The following is an 18,074-nucleotide window of genomic DNA, read 5'->3' on the forward strand; positions in this document are numbered from 1 at the left end:
AGAGTTATGGGACCTTGCTATATGTCTTCAGGATCCTGCCTAGCTTAGCGTTTCTGTGCCTCTGCCTTGTTGGACTGCCACACAATGTATGACCCAGAGTCCAGAATTAACCACATTGAACATTATGCCTGTGCCTCGACGTCCTGCATTTGTGTCCGTCCTCGTACCGGAGGTTCGTGAGAAGTTGTTCTTGAAATTTCACTGTGACCAAATCATCCATCAGTGAGCATCAGTGTTTCCCGCTCAGTCAGAAGCTGAGATCAAACCAAATCCGTGCAAAATGTTGCGAATGCTCCGTACGGTTCGTTTGTGTTTATCACTTGCGGGAGCACAACTGAGTGGGAATAAATTGGCAATTTTCCAAGAATGAAAGGAGAATGATGGGAGGGAGCAGGCCCCGTTTTTATATACTCCGGTTTGCGGTAATGCGCACTTGCTTGTAGGTACCACGGGGACATTTGACGATACAGTAGGTTGAAGAGCCCAGGGAGGAAAATCCCTGCGGATTCAACGCACTTCAGGCCAAATGAAGACGCAACGAATTGGCTAAAAAGGTTATCTGACTCGTCTGGGCTCGAGCAACATGGCGGCGCATTGTTGAGGAGGAGGAGGAGCGCAAGGATTGAATTGATGAAGAGCGAGGAGAAGAAAACACACATACACGTCCACATGTGGATGCTTATTTGTATGCGCCAGCTCCAATTTAGCAGCAGCTCATTGCGGGGAGGGATTGATGAATAATGTTGATTTGCTGCTGCTGCTGCTGCTGGGTGCTAACAAATATGAGCGGCAGAAAATGCAACCTTCAAGCATTCTGATGCGCGGCTTCAATGAACATACACACGCAAATGTAGCCTTGCAGTCATTTGGAAGGTGTAACTCTGTTTTCATGCCTATAAAGTAGATGCGTAAATAGTGTGTTATTGAAATGGACTCGGTGGGGGTTGGGGTGAGAAGGCTTCAAAACAAATCATAATCTCTCCTGTCCGATCCTGTCCTGTCCTGGCCTGTTTTGTCCTGTCGCAGCTCTCTTTGTTTGTTTAGTTTGAAGGGCAATAAACGGCTCGAAGGCGCTCGAAAAGTAGAAAAGGAGGATCAGACGCCCTGCCGACACCGATTACCTGTTGGGGGTCGCATCCAATCTGTGCGCTCGATAATTATCGGAACGCTTCAGCTCCGAGCGCCGCATTCATCGCGCGAGATCCGATCTGTCGCAGAGTCGGCTCGCTCGATCCGCGGCCCTCGCCCGAGGCCCGTCTTTCGCCGTCTCGGCGCGGGATTAGGGAGAATTTATTAGGCCAGGGCTGTCGACACGAATGCGATGGACCATTGGGTGGGGAGATAAGTGCCCCACGGAGGCTTTAATCATGTTCTTGCCGCCGAGGTAATCTTGTTTTAAACATGGAGCACGTGTGAGCGAGCTTAACAGATTCGACGGGTACCGATGCTTTTGTTTGCGCGTCGTTTTCGGAACAGTTTCCAGCGGATCTTATCATGCGCGAGACTAGACCACGGCCCTTGGCGAGCAAATTTATAGATCCGGATGCAAAGATGTTTTCAGCGTGTTTAGGAGAGTGCTAGCACGTCACGAATGGCACGACCCAAGAAGAAAACAAAGTACCACGGCGTGGCTTTCAGTGGGCCATTCAGAGGGGAGCTAAAAAAAAAAAAAAAAAAAACAATAGCGAGCGAGAAGTCATAACGGCCCAGCTGGACGGCGGCGTTAGTCCCCGCCGCGCCTGACGGATCGATAATTTCTTTCAAATGATTCAAACTGCTCTTCCGTGTGTGTGTGTGTGTGTGTGTGTGTGAGTGTGTACCAGCGTGAATCATTTTTCAAGCATTTTTAAATCTGCCAACGCAACCAATCGGCATCTACAAGGAAGGCTACTCATGATTTAATTTCGAAGCAGGGGGGGAAATAATTAAGTGTAATTTCACTTTGAAGTCAATATTTTCTCCACAAAGTTTGGGAATAATTACATATGGAGGTGTTTATTGAGAGGTGTTGAGAAACCAAGTATGATTTTGTTGTGAATGTTTTTTTTTTTTATGATTCTTACTGAATATTGAGAATCGACCTTTTTTTTTAGGGTTTTAGAAGCTTTTTGGTGTATGGTAGGTGATATTTAGTACAACAATAACATTCTGAAATTCAAACATCAATCACTCCTCATTACAAAGTCGCATCCAGATTTTGATGGATTTAAAACGATTGAATTAAAGATGAACTATTTAAATTCTACGCAGAAATTGTTTGTAGTTTGTGCTGCAATGTATTTTTTCAAACTTATTGACATTGGTTTATGGGTCCTATATTTTTAAGAGTTGTTTTGAAAATTCCTGGCAAGTAAAATGTTTGGGTACTTTTAGCAAATAATCGTGTGCTCAAATTAAATCGATTAAATCAATTAGACATTGGATAATATTTTTCCTCTTTGGAGTGTACAGTCTATGACAAATCTCTATTTTGACCAGAGCAAGATTAATTATAATAAGTCCTGAGGCAACACGCAAAAAAATAAATAAAATGTTAGCATTTTACTAATTCGACTGCTGTTTTAAAATACAAGTTGACTGTATTTTGTTGAGAGCAGGCCCCATTGTAGACAATGTGACATAAATGTCATCACGTTGTGATTAAAAAGCCAGTGTACGGGCACACGTGTACGTTTTGGCTTTGCGTTTCCGGCCGGCAACGAAGGATCCCGGCTCACCCCCACCCCCCACTTCCCGGCCTCATCGCTCACCGTCAGCCCCTCGATTCGTATCTTTCAATTGTGTCTTCGCTTCATTGCTCTTCATCTGGCCCCGTCCCCCATCTCCCCGACAATCATCACCCCCGTCTGGCGCCACCATTTTTCTCCCCCCCCTTTTCCCTTTTACAATGTTATGTGTATTTTAAAATAACCCCCCCACCTCCATCTAGGCCCTGCCATCGTTTTTCCATCATGTTCAACCCCTGCGCAGCCTTCCGCCTTTCTCTCTATGCTAATCTTTACATCCAGATATCTCGCTCGTATTTCTTCGTCTGTTTACCTTGCCGGAGCAACGCCCCCCTCCCTTACCCCACCCCCAAACCCTAATCTTTCTCTCCATCTTTTCGACAGCCGCCATCGTTCGGAAAAAGCAGTGGTGCGAGATGGTGCCGTGTTTGGAGGACGAAGGCTGCGACCTGTTAGTCAACAAATCCGGCTGGACCTGCACGCAGCCCGGAGGCCGAGTCAAGACGACCACGGTGAGTTCAGGATCTTATAATAAAAGATGTTTTCCTGACAAAATTGTAAAAAAAAAAAAAAAAAGTTCCTATTTGCTTGGGTCTTTAGTTATTTTTATCATGCATTTATTTTGGGAAAGGAATGTAAATGATGATCTGCTTTGTTATGCGATCTCGGCGGGAATTAAACCAGCGAGTGGCGTTTTTGAAAAGTCTATAAAAATGGCCACAGTATGACTCAGTTGACTAATGAGCTCCTCCTCCTCCTCCTTTTTGTATTGTAATAAATCACAATCAAATCCCAGACATTCGGGTCCACCCTGAGAATTTGATGGCATCCTGCACAAGACCACGTGTGAAGTGGCTCATTTTGGAGTCAACACGAGGTCTACGCAACCCAATTTTCTTTGTGACGTTTCTTCCTCTCTTCCTCCCTTTGCGGTTTCTTCCCACGCCGCCTCGCAGAAAACGCCCGCCGACGACGGCGGTGACGTCCGACAACAATTAAGGCTTTGGTTTCCTCAGAATTTGAGGCCGTTCGGTTGTTCGCCTCGTAGGCTTTGCTTACTGAACGCTCCCAATTATTTTAATCGAGGTCCTATTTGGTGGCGTGCAGGCAGCACATATAATTTTCTTTCAGCGCAGAAATCACGCGGCTACCTCCCGCAGCTGGAAAAGATTGAAATAGAATGAAAATTGTTTGTGCGACAATGCAGGGTTGGGAAGGTGAAGCGAACGGTGCGCGTTTGCAGTTGGCGTCATTTGCAAAATCTGCGCAATTGACACGATCGTGCAGTGAAGACGTTACGTAGCTGTCGCTTGTGGCCTTTTGCTTGACAAAATTTGGGTGGTGAAAATTACTAAAGACGTGTATTTCCAACTGGACTTTGCAGCAGGTTGTTTTATTGAAAGTGACCCCCCCCCCCAAAAAAAAAAAACAAAATAACTTGATATTATTTCGACTTGGCGGTGTCCCTCTAGCATCGTACTCCTACTCAAACAATTTTATCGCTCGAGCAACGTACGAAATATGCAGATTCATCCCGTTGCGCCCTTTGACCCTCTAAAATCTTCCACCCCCACTTGAAGAGGTCCCGTATCGTGGTCTAATGTTTCCTTTCGTCGTCTCATCCATCTATTTTCTTTGCCGCTTATCCTCACGAGGGTCGCGGGGAGCGCTGGAGCCTATCCCAGCTGTCAAGGGGCAGTAGGCGGGGCACAACCTGAACTGGTTACCGGCCAATCGCAGGGCACGTCAAGACAAACAGCCGCACTCCTACGGGCAATTTAGTGTCCAATTAATGTTGCACGTTTTTGGGACGTGGGAGGATACCGGAGTGGCCACCCGGAGAAAACCCACGCGGGCACGGGGAGAACATGCAAACTCCACACAGGTGAGTCGGGGATTGAACCCGGGACCTCATAAGTGTGAGGCCAATGCTTTACCAGCTGTTCCACCGTGCTACCATCGTCTCATTAATAAATAAAAAAAACCCGTCTGTGTTTTCAACTAATCCAAATGGATTAGTTAGTTTAATTTTTGCTCTTATCATCTGGCATACATAATCTCGAAAGGCAGCCACCATGAATATGTTAACGGGGGAGACATTTCACAAAGGCAAATTCGCTGGTATTTGTTCTGGCCGCCTCGGTCTGGTCGCCCACGTCTCCTCTTCGCGTTGTTCTTCTCCAAGAGACGTCAACACTCTTCGCAGATATCAGCGCGGCTCCGGCGCACAAGCGCGCGACCCCGGCCGGCTTATCTGCGAATGTCAGCGGGCAAAGGCCGAGGCCCGCCGGGGCATCGTTAAAGCATCCGTCATAATTGAGTCATCAACTGACTCAGTTGTTTACGCCGCGCCGCCGAAAGACGAAGGCGCCCGTCGGCCGGGTCTTACCGTGAGCATCGGCACGCACCCGAATGTAGCCCCTCGCGGTGGGCACGCGGGACAGCCGCTCTACGTATACGCGAGCGCAGTGGTCGTTTTGGACCACCCGTATATTTCATCTCTTGCTCGAGGGACGTCGGCCTCATCCATCCGTCCCAGTCGTGGCGCGCGTCTAAGCAGATTAGAGTCGTCGGCAGCAATCGGTCACGTCTGGTTGTTTAAAATCCGCGCCTTGAACAAAGTTGAGGGAATTTTCAAGGCTCACGCAAAAGGAACATCGGCTCCATAACTTGATTTTTTTGATCCCACCCAAACCCAGTTCATCAAATTGAGATTAGAAATTACAGGGCAGGCAATTATATATTCAAAAGGGGAAAAAAAAAGGTCGGGTCACGGCAGGATTCGATCTGTCGGTCCGCAAAGTGCGGGTCCTTCCCGTAGCACAAACATCTCAATCACCATTGCAGCGAATGCGCAGTTGGCGAATTACTTAATAAATGTAAGTGGCAGCCCCGTGATTGACGAGTGATCAGTTGTGGCGCGGAGGAAAGCACTTCAAGGGAAAAAAAGCCACAGCATTCCCAAATATTATTTTTTTTTTTTTTAAAACTCCATCATCATGTTTTCTTCCGACTCTTTGAAAGAATAACATGCAAGATCAAAACGTTTTGGTCGAGTCCGTTTACTTTGATCATAACGGCGTCTTCCCCGAGGCTTTTTGGGAGTCGAAGCCCGCTCAGTCGGGACACGGCCAGAGGACGACAGCGGGCGGCCCACAGTCCAGCGAGCATGTCCGAGCTGTCCGTCAGGTGTTTGCGCGCAAACATCGGCAAAGACAAGCGGGCGCATCCCCGGGGTGGGGGGGTACGTATGACCGAGCCGAGCTGAGTCGATCTGACTCAGCCCCGTAAGCTCCGTAAAGGGCTATTTTGGACAAATGTCAGGGAGCAGTTTGTGTGGATCGGTTAAACATTTGGGAGGTATTTTCTTGTCCTTCCGAGAGGGGATGTTGCCGGAGCAGCCCCGATCAAACATATTCCGGTGTCTCCCTTGAACATAAGCATTGACATTCATCCAGACGGTAGCTTTCCGTTTAAAAGAAAGAAAACAGCTTCCAGGCGTTTGCTTTCTCCGGCTTTCCCGTCAGGGTCTTCGGTCCTTTCCCCACGCGTTGACTCCGTCTCAGGCTGAACCTGCTGGGAAAACGCCGCGTGGGGCCCGTCGATTAAAAACGCAACTACGTGGATGTTTTTTTGGACACAAAGATTGAGACATAAGCGCTTGTTACGGACACTGACGGCGACCCCCAGATGAGGAAGACTTTCTCGGGTGCGGCCCATCTACCGAGCGGCAATCGATCGCATTGGGAAGACTTGCACGGCAGTAGAAAATGGTCAAGAATATTTGTGTTAATTTCTGTCAGCATATCCGGAGCGTCTTCAGAAAATGACCGCAGTCGACGGTGTCGTTTCAGTGCGGCAGTTCAGGGAAAATGAGAACTTTTCATGGGCATCCTTTTGCATTCCATTTGGGTCCGGCATCTTACACTGCCGTTGTAGTATTTTCCAGTAGGGTGCGGCAATATTGTACAGTGACAAGATTGGTAATATTCCAACAGAAGTGCCATTCATTAGCCTCAAAAACTGCAGAATGTGGTATTCTGTATGGGCGTTAAGGCAGCAGATTGGACGTCACCATGGTCATGGGTGTCGTTTAGCTTAGTTTCCACGGGAAAGTTAAATGTTACAACAAGAGAGGAAGAAAAAAAAGCAAAATGTATTTTTGAAAGCTTAACGAGCATATTTAGAAGGAAATCACGAAACCTCGTTTGGGACTCTTAATTTAACCTTTAAAGGTTTCTTCACTAAGCGTTTTGAATAGTATTTATTGGAATTCATTTGAACAGATAACATTTTCATATCAGTAAAATGGCTTTTCAAAAGGAAATTCATTGGGGATGCCCTCGATATTTATGACTTACTCTCGATAGCGTCACAGTATGACGTGATTTTGATGTTTAGATTTGTATTAATTAGAACTCGAGACAAGAAGCCCGAGTCAGAGTGGCCGCGTTAGTCTCCCTCCTGCCTTGTCGTAAGTGGTGGGAATCCAGCACCGACCTTTGTGAAACACTGTCTTTTGCCCAAACCTGAACTCAGCAGTCGTATTCCATCCTTCCTCCCCAAATTTGTGACGCTCCCCTGTGAGGAGGATGCTCGGCATTGTGACCGCCACCACTTAAGACTGGCGGATGAAATGACACAACAAGGTTCCCGTCTCCGTCTGTCACGGGTGTGATGCAGGGCGCTCGGTGAGAAGGAGGCAGAGGGTTTGTGCCCTGAGAGGCGGGGAAAAAAGCAGAATCACCGCAGGTGACCGGATGGGTTTTTGTGACAGCCTAATAAGACAAATAACCGGAAACGGACAGAAAGCAGTGAGTGCTGGCCCAAAAAAGTAATCAGCCTTACCTAAGTTGTTTTTGTCTGGTGAGCATTATTTTCAGTTGTTTTGTTGGCCTGTGCCAGTGAAGCGACGTTGGGGGGAGTAAAAGCTTCAAGGTAACGTGGACGTGGAAAGAAAAGGACGCCAAACCTTTGTGTGTCATGGTCCTGCCGGTCCCAGCCCAGGCCGTGCAGGTCCCCGACACACCTGCGTTCATTAGGAGGCGCACACCTGCGCCTCATCGGCGATAATGAACCCCAGTACTTATAAGACCCAGCGGACAGTCTGGCTTTGCCAGATCGTTGCCATGCATGCCTGGTTCCAGCACTTCCTTGTTCCTGATCCTCAATCCCGGTATATGGACCTCTGTCTGTCCTCCGACCAACCCAGTAAGCGTAACGTCCTTGATACTGCTCCTCTCTCTGACTGACCTCCCGGTTTCCAACCTTGGAACGGATAAAGACCTTCCTTTAACTGCATTCCTGCTTACTGAGTCGTGCATTTGGGTCCACACTAGAGTTGTGGTTATGACAGGCTGCTCCAAAACAGTCTTGGTGAATGGTATTAGGGCAGAGTTAGGAAGAAAGAAAGACAAATGATTCATAGAATAGATGAAAGTATTTTTAAGGTCTTCATCATAAATGAACGTGGAAAGTGCCTTATAAAGGTAACAAAAAAAAGAAGATTCAAATGAGTGACAGTGAAGAAAATGTCGCAAATAAGAAAAAAAAATGTTTCAGGTATTTAACGATTGTTGTGTCTTAGTTTAATAATGTAAAAAAAAATGACAGAAGTAATTAGGTGTGGGTTGAGGTGCTGGAATAGCTAATAGCCAGTTGCATTTATTTCCGAGGACAAAGATGATCAGTTTGATTGGTATGGCATTAAACTGGGTAAAAGTCGAGGAACCGCGATACGTTTTCTTGTAAACGCGTTGCAATCGTTAGAGGGTAGAAAGTAACAGTGACAAATTTGTCCATTGCCACATTTAAGTTTTACCAGGCCATCGTGAAGTGCTAAAAATTTCCCACAGAACACAGAACTTGCATGTTCATTGATGAAGAAGTGACGGTTAAATGAGAGAAAAGACTGGGTTTTGTTTTTAGGCCAATGGCAATGGGCTATTGAGGTCAACGGCGATCAGGGTGTTTAGTCCACAGGCCAAAGCGGCACCTCGCGAGAAATGGTGGTGCGATCGCAATTGTAATCATGATTAGTTTCAACTGTCTTGGGGAGGGGAATAAGATTCAACGTATATTTTAGTGGAAGGAAATGAGCGCAAGATAATGTTACTGTGTCGCAAAGGCAGATTCTGCACATAAGTACTTAAGACCAGCGACCGCGGCCGTAGAAGCGGTTTTGAGAAGCTTAGTGATAAAAGACAATATCCTGGCAGGCGGGGCGCTTTGCGGGTTTTATGCCATCAGAGAAACGGAGGCGGTATGGGCAGGCCTTTCACCATCATCTGCATCTCAGCGTCTCTGTGGAACCAGCTGGAGTCAGACAAAACCCCTTCGTGGCCCACTTCAGCAGAGGTTCTGGGTCAGTACCAGCTTGTGTAATTGATCCCTGTGGGCATTGTGGGCACATCCAAACAGAGCACTAAACAGAATCACCAGGAAGAAGACAGCCGCTGGGCCACCCCGGACACGCAGAGAGACGGCAGGACGAAGACCCCCTTACCGCTTGCCATTCGTTCCGCTACCCGCAGGCTTTTAGAGGGAGTCGAGTCAGCGCACCTCGGGGAAGATATATTACAGGCACCAAAAATCAAAAAGTGCCATCTAGTCATGTTTTTCCAAAGATGAAGCGTTTGGCAAGCGATGTACAAAATTTGTGTACTGCTTGAGTCGCTCAGGCGCAGCGAAACAGCAGTAGCATTTCCGGACCCAATTGTCGACAAGCTTGCTTTCGGTCCATTTCGATTGGACCAAAAGAGATCGTGGAGTTCCTAAAGGGCGAAGTGATCCATGGCTCACCGTCGAGGCTCGACTGATGGTTTTCAGCCCGGCGAGCCGACGGCCGTGAATGAACTCCGGACTGAAGAATGGTGCCAATTATAGTTGCGCGTGTCGCGTGTTTTTGTTGCTTTCTCGCTTCGTGAAAAACATATAGAGACAACCCCCCACCACCCCTATTCGCGGGAGATAGAAATCTAGTTACTTTGTAAATAACCGACGGCCTTCCAAAATTAGTACGGATGCAACAAAGCAATAAATAGCGCTTCAAGCACCTCCACGCTCATAAACTCCTGTTACGTAAAGCAATGAAATTAGTAATCACGACAATGACTTAGCATAGTAGGGCAAAAGAAGAGCTAACACAAAATAAGTTGTCATTCGTTTACAATGGAACGGACAATAGCGGTTCAACGTGAGTGGAAGGCCAAAGTCACTTACACGGGGTACCGCACGCGTCAGGTGAGAAGCAGAAGCTTATTTTGGTTTTTTTTGCCCGCAAGAGCCGACTGATGGAAGAAGGTCACTGTTATGGGGGTGAAAAAAGGCGATGGATGAATAAGAGCAATACCAAGATGGCACCAGATGGCAGAAACGGATGAAGTCTTTCTGGGATCAAGATGGACATTGCAGTCGTATCCCTAAATTATTGACTTAGGAACCCAGGACATAATTAGTGTTTTTTGTGCATCTGTTGAATAAACTAATGAGCAATTTAGAAAGTAACGATGATTATAGTTTCCTCTACAGCGCTCGCTTGACTTGCCATTTAATGTTATTTATTCAATGGATGTGGCAGATTGTGAGTTGGCCTTCCCCCCTGCGTCTGTATTGTATTTGAGTAGCGGCGGCGATTGCGGTCAAACGCGATCAAGTCCTCATCCGTACCTGTGCCCTCTCTCTTCCCCCCAGGCTCTATGACGCGACAAGACGCCCTCGCACTACGGAGAGCATGGACGACCCCCTCGACAAGCACCCGGACACAACCCGCCGCCGCTTACCCACCGCTATCATGAGCCTGCCCTTTTCCCGGAAGGCCTCCACCCTCCAACGCGGTACTCGTGGAGGGCGAAAGGTGATCCCTCGCCATATTCATGGAGAACGGGTCGGCTGTTCTAGGTAGTGTCGAGTGTGATGTCCTGACTTCTAGGTCAGGGCGATTGGTCCAAAATGCCTGGAAAGAGTAAAGTGGAGTTTTGACTGTCCCGCACGATTGTGCTTATTTAAACACACCTTTGCTTGCTTGAAAGTGTAATTTGGCTTTGTTCCCCTTTCCAATTCCCCAGTGGGCCATAAGCAACTGAAAAATCTTGTAGGCTAAAATATGGGACGGTCCCGTCTCCGCGTTTCCTGGTTTTCTGCACTTCGGCCGAGCACGCCTTCACCCTCGCAAGCCCTGACTTCCGTCGTCTCTGTGAGTGGGAATGGAAGGAGGCGCCATTACAGTGTATTGGAAAGGATTATGAGCAAATCATAAAAGTGGCGGTTCTTGTCAAGCTTCAGAAAAAACAGGTCACTCCATCGGTCAATATTCTCTGCAGTTACGGTGCCTTTTATGATTTCCTTTTGAGAGAAAATCCGATCCCGCTGTTTCTCCCCCATCCCGACACGGAGCCCTTCAGTAGATTTACGGTTAAAAATAGACATTGGCGGGGTATGGCCCAGGACACGGAACAGAAGATCTGTTTACCAGTAGTTAAGGGGGAGCAAAATCCAATTAGAGGCGAGGCCCCCGTAAAGAAAGGCAATGACGTCAGGCCTGTTCCGAGACAGGTCCTTTGTATGAGAGAGAAATTAGCCTACGTCTTCCCCGAGGTCACAATCTAGCAGAAGGACACACCCCGTCAGCTGTAACGTCGCCTCCGGAGGACGAGGCCCCGTTTGGGACGGGATGGAAGTGATTGCGGAGATGTTCTTGGAATGTTGCTGAGCGTCGACCACAATGGGGGGTGAGAGTTAGTCCGGTGTGCCAATGAGGCCGAGGAAGGAACATGGAGGGAGTCTTGAGAAAATGACAACGGTCGAGGGCGTTGTTTGAACTGCGGTAGTTTAGGGAAAATGAGAACTTTTCATGGGCAGCCATTTGGATTCCATTTTGGGTCTGACATCTTACACTGCTATTGTAGTATTTTCCAGTAGGGTGCTCCAATTTCGTACAGTAATAGTTTGAATTTGTATGATGGATGGATGGATGGATGGATGGACGGACAGACAGAGGGATAATGGATGGACGGACAGACGGATGGACGGATGATAGAAGGACGGGATGGATGAATGGATGGACGGATGGACAGATGATGGATGGATGGACAGATGATGATGGATGGACGGAAGGACGGACGGATGATGGACGGACGGATGATGGATGGACAGATGATGGATGGATGGACGGACGGATGGATGGATGGATGGATGGACGGAAGGACGGACGGATGGATGGATGGACGGATGATGGATGGATGGAAGGATGGACAGATGATGGACGGACAGATGATGGGCGGACGGATGGACAGATGATGGATGGATGGACGGACGGATGGACAGATGATGGCTGGACGGAGGGATGGATGGACAGATGATGATGGGCGGACGGATGGACAGATGATGGATGGATGGACGGACGGATGGACAGATGATGGCTGGATGGAGGGATGGATGGATGGACAGATGATGATGGACGGACGGATGGACAGATGATGGATTGATGGACGGACAGATGATGGATGGATGGATGGACAGACAATGGACGGACAGATGATGGATGGATGGACGGACGGACGGATAGACGAATGGACGCATGGATGGATGGATGGTTATTAAAAGTTGGAAATGACAAGGGCAAAATGTTAGTTAATTGCCTTACTGAGGAGTAATTCGTCTGTCAAAAAGGCTCAATGGAGGTGACGTCTAACGCAATGGCAATGGGTCAAGGATTTAGTGGGCAAAGGAGAAGCTGCGTCGTAAAAGCAGAAAAGTGAGAGGAAGTGACCACATGAACTCTTGGTTAACTGTATAATATTTATATGCATCATCTAAAAATGGGTGATTTCCATATATAGGAAAATCTTTATGATATATTATTTCCCTCCTTATTTGAACCCAGTTAAGTTGAGTTGGCTGCGTCTTTACTGGACTTGATGACGTGTTGTGGTAATTGGTGGAATGGCTGAGCGGTGTGGTGTCTCTACGCGATCATCTTTGGAATCATACGACTGTAGGCTTTTCATCCTTGTAGTTAAGGATCTCATTCAATTCCTGAATCGGGCAGGGGCTGATGTCGTCGATGTTAGTATTGGTGGCGCTGCAAAACTAGCTCCACACGAGTGAGACCAGAATCAAACCGCTTGCCGCTGGATTCACGAGCGAACTAACGCAGTCTCTCATTGGTTGTGTTTACGGCAGGTCTCCTAACGCCACGAGAGCACCAGAGAGGGAGTCTTTGCAGGACCTCTTTCCACCCCCACCACTCCACTTCCCCCCCATCTCTCCAGGACATCGGGTAAAGGACTGGCGGTCATACACTGTTCCCTGCCAGCGACTCCACAGGCTTTGTGACTTGTCCCACCCGGCGAGCGTCGTCAGATCCACGCGGTCGCCCGCTCTCCGCTTCCGCATGCACCGTCCAATTTGCAGCTTTCGCCCGTGCCCCGCCGAGGGTCGGAGTGCGGCGAAAGGCCAGTTGGTCCCCTGCGGGAAGCCCTCTGAACGGCGCGAGTTCCCTGGCTTTTTTCACCGTTCTAGAAGATCAGCAGGAGAGGACGCCGAGATCCTTTGGAGAAGCGAGGGCTCTCTGTTGCCAGTAGGCCTTTTGTCGGAGCCAACTTCCGTACTTTTATAGACCAAAGATCAAAAGAACAAAGGCGCCGGGAACCGACCGAAGCATCTCCGCCAGGCGTACCGTGAACAGTTTGACTTGGTACCGGTGTACGCAAGGACGCAAGGAGTACTTTTGACCGTTTCGGGACCTTTTTCTTTCCTCAGACTTAGTGTAACGCTTTACTTTGAAACTGGATACGTAGCTTCTCCATGCGTCCAAGTGCGTGTGAAGGAGATGAAAAAAAATTGTCAAAAAGATGTGATTGTGGGGACAGCTTGGCACTGTGGCATCGGCGAAGGACTAACCGGGGGGGGTGGGATTTGGGAAAACCTATGAAAAGATTGCGTGTAGGGATGTCATTAAATGTATTTTGAAAGGCCCTAAAAGTTATATATTTAACAGTTTTTCTATGTTGTACCTTTGTAGAGGAGTTTATTGGACTCGTGGTCTCAATGACAATTAGGACGTGAACAGACGCCGCCGTCGACGTGACCGCCGGCGCCGGTAGTTTAGGAAATTTTGGCGGGCGCCTCGCTAGCTGCTTTGTTTTCACGCTCATTTCCACGCGGCTGTCCGGCAGAAAAGAATCCCGAGGACTGAACTTGTGGCCGACGTAACATTGTAAATGTCCAGTAGTGAGTGGAAGCCATTGAAGAGCGCTAATTTGCTATTGTATTGTACACAACGTGGAATACTGACTCATTTCCTCCGAACGGCTTTGGATGTGTTAATTTATTGGCGTCGGGCCGCGCGGCAGTCGGGTCGGACGAGGGCGAGGAGGAGACGGAACCAGAGAGCTGTGGAATTTTTTTTATGGTGAAATATTTTAAGAATAAATGAAATACAGTGAAAGAAATGTTATGAGAAAATGGAGGTGATGTTACTATGTCAAAGTTGGGCTCCCCCCCCCCAAAAAAAAAAAAAAAAAAGAAGTTTAACAAGAGTTCCTCAGAGTCATGAAGTACATGTCTTGTTCCCAAAGAGATATGGTCATTTTAATGTCATTTGTAATGGTTTGAATGAGGCAAGCTTGTTAATAACACTCCACAGATATGACCGGTAAATGTAATGAAACTCTAGAAAGGTTTTATGAAATGAGTGGATTGGAAATGAAGCATAAAGTTATACAGTAACCAGTAAAAGTACTTTTAGTGTCCAGATGAGAGGTTCTAGATTTTGGGATACTGCGTGCTGTCCACTCGTATTACACCAGAATGCAAACAATGTGGTTCATTCATTTCAGAAAGAGGCGTCACGTTACATGAAACTGTTTTTCCTCTCCAACGGATGGCTTTATGGGTCCAAAGAGGAAAATGTGAGATGCCCACAGAGGTGAAACCCGTGTCACGTTGGTGAATCGGTGCTATTTTGGTGCAGATTAGAGTCAAATGAGTAGATTTCATTATGAGTGGGTGTTTATTTTGGCATCCACCGGGCTCGTGCTTTTAGCAACTGATTCACAGTTTGGACAGTTGAAATGAGTTAAAGAGACTTGCAAAACATATTTGTGGATGCAGCTGATCCTCTTCCCACCTCCTGGATGGATGGAGTTACTGCAATGTGTCACTTTTGTGTTGTTTCATGTTGTTTATCTTCATGATTTTGTTTATCTTCACCAACTTGAAAGCATTCGGTGAGTCGCAAGGAAGGTTTGTATCACAAAGTTAATATTGTGGCACGAGTGCCTCCACACACGCGTGTATGTTTTATGAATTTATTGATTGCAGCTTCTTCACAAAAAACCCCCAACTTTAGCAAATGGAAAGAGAAAAAAGTACCACACGTGAATGTATGACCCGATTTGGATTGTTGTTTCTTTTTAACGATCCCTTTATGATTGTGTTCGTGTGAGGTGGGGTCGCGGGGCCAGTGGCTTAACTTTTACCGGGTCTGCCGTGGAAGTTTGGAGTTGACCCCGGGCCGCCTGAGAGACCTCAACAACAGATGCGGATGGCAAAGCTTTGGTCAGTTGTGTTAGAGGCATGAGTGGACCAGCAGGACGAGAGCCCCGGGTGGGCATAGGACTCCCACCTGCGGTAAGCGAAGGTAAGTCCATTGCTTGGTATTAGCATGAGTTGCAATGTTGCCGGTTTCTCAAGTAGGATCTGGTTGCTGTGTGTGAGACTGGATCAGAGGAGCGACGCCCCGGAACTTCTTGGACTTCAGGGTGTAAGGAAGGGTATACTCATGACTCAAATTCAATGTGAGTGAAATGATGGAGAACTGAATCAAATGTTGAAGCGTGATGGTTTGTGGAAGAGTATATATATTTTCTTGTACTTTATGAAAAAGAATATTAACGAGTGTTTGTTTAGTAATCATTGAAAATGATTTTTTTGTGTCCAAAGTCTTAATGCAATTGCCAAAAGGATGACAGCATCATAGCAAGTTTTTGTGTTGCACTTCTTGTAACATTCTTTAAAAGTAATTGAAAAGCTGCTGCAAATTGGAATGCACCCCTCATGTTGTTGCCAATCCATGTATGTACAGAAGGCTCAAATGACTTCAAGAACAAAGGTCCGGTTTTGTAAATGTCCCTGGCAAAAGGCAATGTTGGCCGAGACGGAAGATGAAGACGGCGCCCGGATGGGTCTCCGAGGCGTACGTCGACACCAGGCCTCCGCTCGGGTGCACCGGACCAGCAACGGAGAAAGAATTGGCACGATTTCAGCGGCTTTTTGAAAAAGGCATTTACACGCTGTCAGCTTTCATTAAGGTCGGCGACCCCCCAGCACCCCCCACCCCACCCGGGAACGGCGGAACAGGGATGCGACCGGGCGTAGCGAGGGCGCCTGCCGCCAGAACTGCCTCGGCCCCCCCATTAGACAACCGCTTGGCTTGTGTCAGAGACCCACCTGAATCTCCCGGTACCGTGTTGGGCTTGTAAGAGCAAGGTGATGAAGTTGGGCCTTTATCGGGCTACTTTAGCCCCCGTGAAAAAAATGGTGTGTACTTGCTGCAAAATGTTGGCCATGGGATAAAGATTTAGGATGAAGAGATGTGTGTGTGTGTGTGTGTTTGCCTTTTGTTTTGTGTCAGAAAACAACCCCCCCCCCCCCCCCCCTCACAACATATAACATATTTGCAATGGTAGGCGGTGCTCTTTTGATAGAAGCGTGACAAACTTGTTTGGGTCATATTTGAAGTGTGCTGACATTTAAGCTTCCAAAAGAAATAAGCGAGAAATGTCAGTTGCTTATTGGGAAATGTAGTGACTCCCCCCCCCCCCCCAAAAAAAAAAAAAAGTGTATTTAAGAAATGTTTTTCGATTAGCCAGGACAAAGAAGGAAAACGGTGGTAATTGTGGAAGATGTGAAAGCGTACACGTTGTCAGTGTTTTTGTATGGCACAGCGAGGACGGTGTTGACGGAGAAGCAGTCCTGAGAAGTGTTCTTGAGCACCGGTCCCAGTCCACAAAGGAACCTGGTGGTTTTGGAAGAGTTGCGGGAGAATTGGGACTGGACGAAAGGTATGCAGTCGTCCTGTTTAAGATGGACAAGAGTTTGCTTTGATGGGCTGACTGAACGAGTCCAAGTAGTTTGACCTTTGAGCTTGTACTTGGCTGGCCAACAAATGAAAGTAAATGTAGCGGAAGGGTGCAATTGTCATGCTAGCAAAGCAGCGTGGCAATGTGTGCAATCTGTGGTGAAGAGACAAGAGTGGAGTCTGAGGTAGACAATGTAATGTAGAAAGAATATGTTATGTCATAATGAGCATGGCCTTTCTGTAATGTTATTTATTGAGTGTGTCTATGTACATGTTGGCTAATCAATCAATAGCAATCACCAGTTGGAGAGAATATTTTAGAATCCAAAAGTGCAAACGTGGTCGTCAATGTTCATCAGTGTTGTTGTTTATTAGCTGTCGTTCCGTCGCCCCTCCATCAATTGGTCAAATCAGTATTCGTGGCCCAGTCAGTCAACGGGGAGAAGGTGGGTGCCATTCATGGTGTGTCATTGTAAAGAAAGAGGAAAAGTCGGATTTGACCGTTAGAATATGAATATGATGGATGTATTGCAAATTCGAGTGTGTTTTAGCACGTGGCTTTGTTGAGTTGTCCCTGGTGCCTAAATGATGAGTTTGTTGCTAATGTGTTGTTGTTGTTGTCGACGGAGGTGGCAAAGTCCTCAACAATGCTGGCCCATTGAGTTTTGGATGTGTTTGTGGTGGCGTTTGGGGGTGTCACGAATAGCTTTCACACGGCCTTTTGAGAAAAGCTCAAGTGGACGTGAAGGCTTGGAATGAAATGAAATGAGTGGTTATGAAGTTGTATCGACAAGGTCAAGCTTTTCCCTTTCATTGGTCAAAAAGCAGCCAAGCACAGTCCCTGGGATTGGAATGGAAAAAGTCGTTCAAGTTGAAGCTCCTTTTGCTTCACAAAGGAGTTGACATTTGTGTTTTTTCAATGGAGAAAGAAGACATTTGCTAGGTTAGCTCTGTCCGGTGTAGCTGCCCACGTGCAAATGTAGCGGCACCTCACTGGTGACGGGTTCAGGGTGAACGCTGCCTTTTGCCGTAGCTTAGCTGGCGTGGGCTCCACATCTCCCGTGACCTTTGTGTGGATGAGCAGATGGGTGTTGGAAGTGAATGAAAATGGGTGATGTCTTTACAGACCTGGAATTATGTCATTTTCAGTAGGTAATTGAGGACATTCATGTAGAAATGAATGAATTTCTTTCGCTGCTTGGGAACCAGCAGCCTTTCGGGCTGGTTTTCAGTGGGTTAGCCAGACCTCATGGGTCAGGTATTGC

At 47.4% G+C, this 18,074-nt stretch overlaps 2 protein-coding genes across 7 annotated transcripts in view; one reads left to right on the forward strand and one right to left on the reverse strand.

The window, feature by feature from the left end:
- tafa5a (TAFA chemokine like family member 5a) overlaps positions 1–16,022 on the forward strand; it is a 173,204-nt gene extending 157,182 nt beyond the window's left edge. For 5 of the 6 annotated variants that reach the window (XM_061806638.1, XM_061806636.1, XM_061806639.1 and 2 more), the window contains 3 exons: positions 3,111–3,238; positions 10,419–10,581; positions 12,909–16,022. In XM_061806638.1, the coding sequence (XP_061662622.1) occupies positions 3,111–3,238; positions 10,419–10,427 (137 nt within the window). In that variant the 3' untranslated portion in view covers positions 10,428–10,581; positions 12,909–16,022. Of the gene's footprint in view, positions 1–3,110; positions 3,239–7,052; positions 7,938–10,418; positions 10,582–12,908 lie in introns of those variants that run through there. The other variant, XR_009792953.1, reaches the window with a different exon arrangement.
- LOC133493348 (uncharacterized) overlaps positions 1–18,074 on the reverse strand; it is a 145,018-nt gene that overhangs the window by 20,810 nt on the left and 106,134 nt on the right. The gene's annotated exons all lie outside the window — the stretch shown is intronic.

The sequence above is a fragment of the Syngnathoides biaculeatus genome, chromosome 20 (genome assembly GCF_019802595.1).
Source record: "Syngnathoides biaculeatus isolate LvHL_M chromosome 20, ASM1980259v1, whole genome shotgun sequence".
Taxonomy (NCBI): domain Eukaryota; kingdom Metazoa; phylum Chordata; class Actinopteri; order Syngnathiformes; family Syngnathidae; genus Syngnathoides; species Syngnathoides biaculeatus.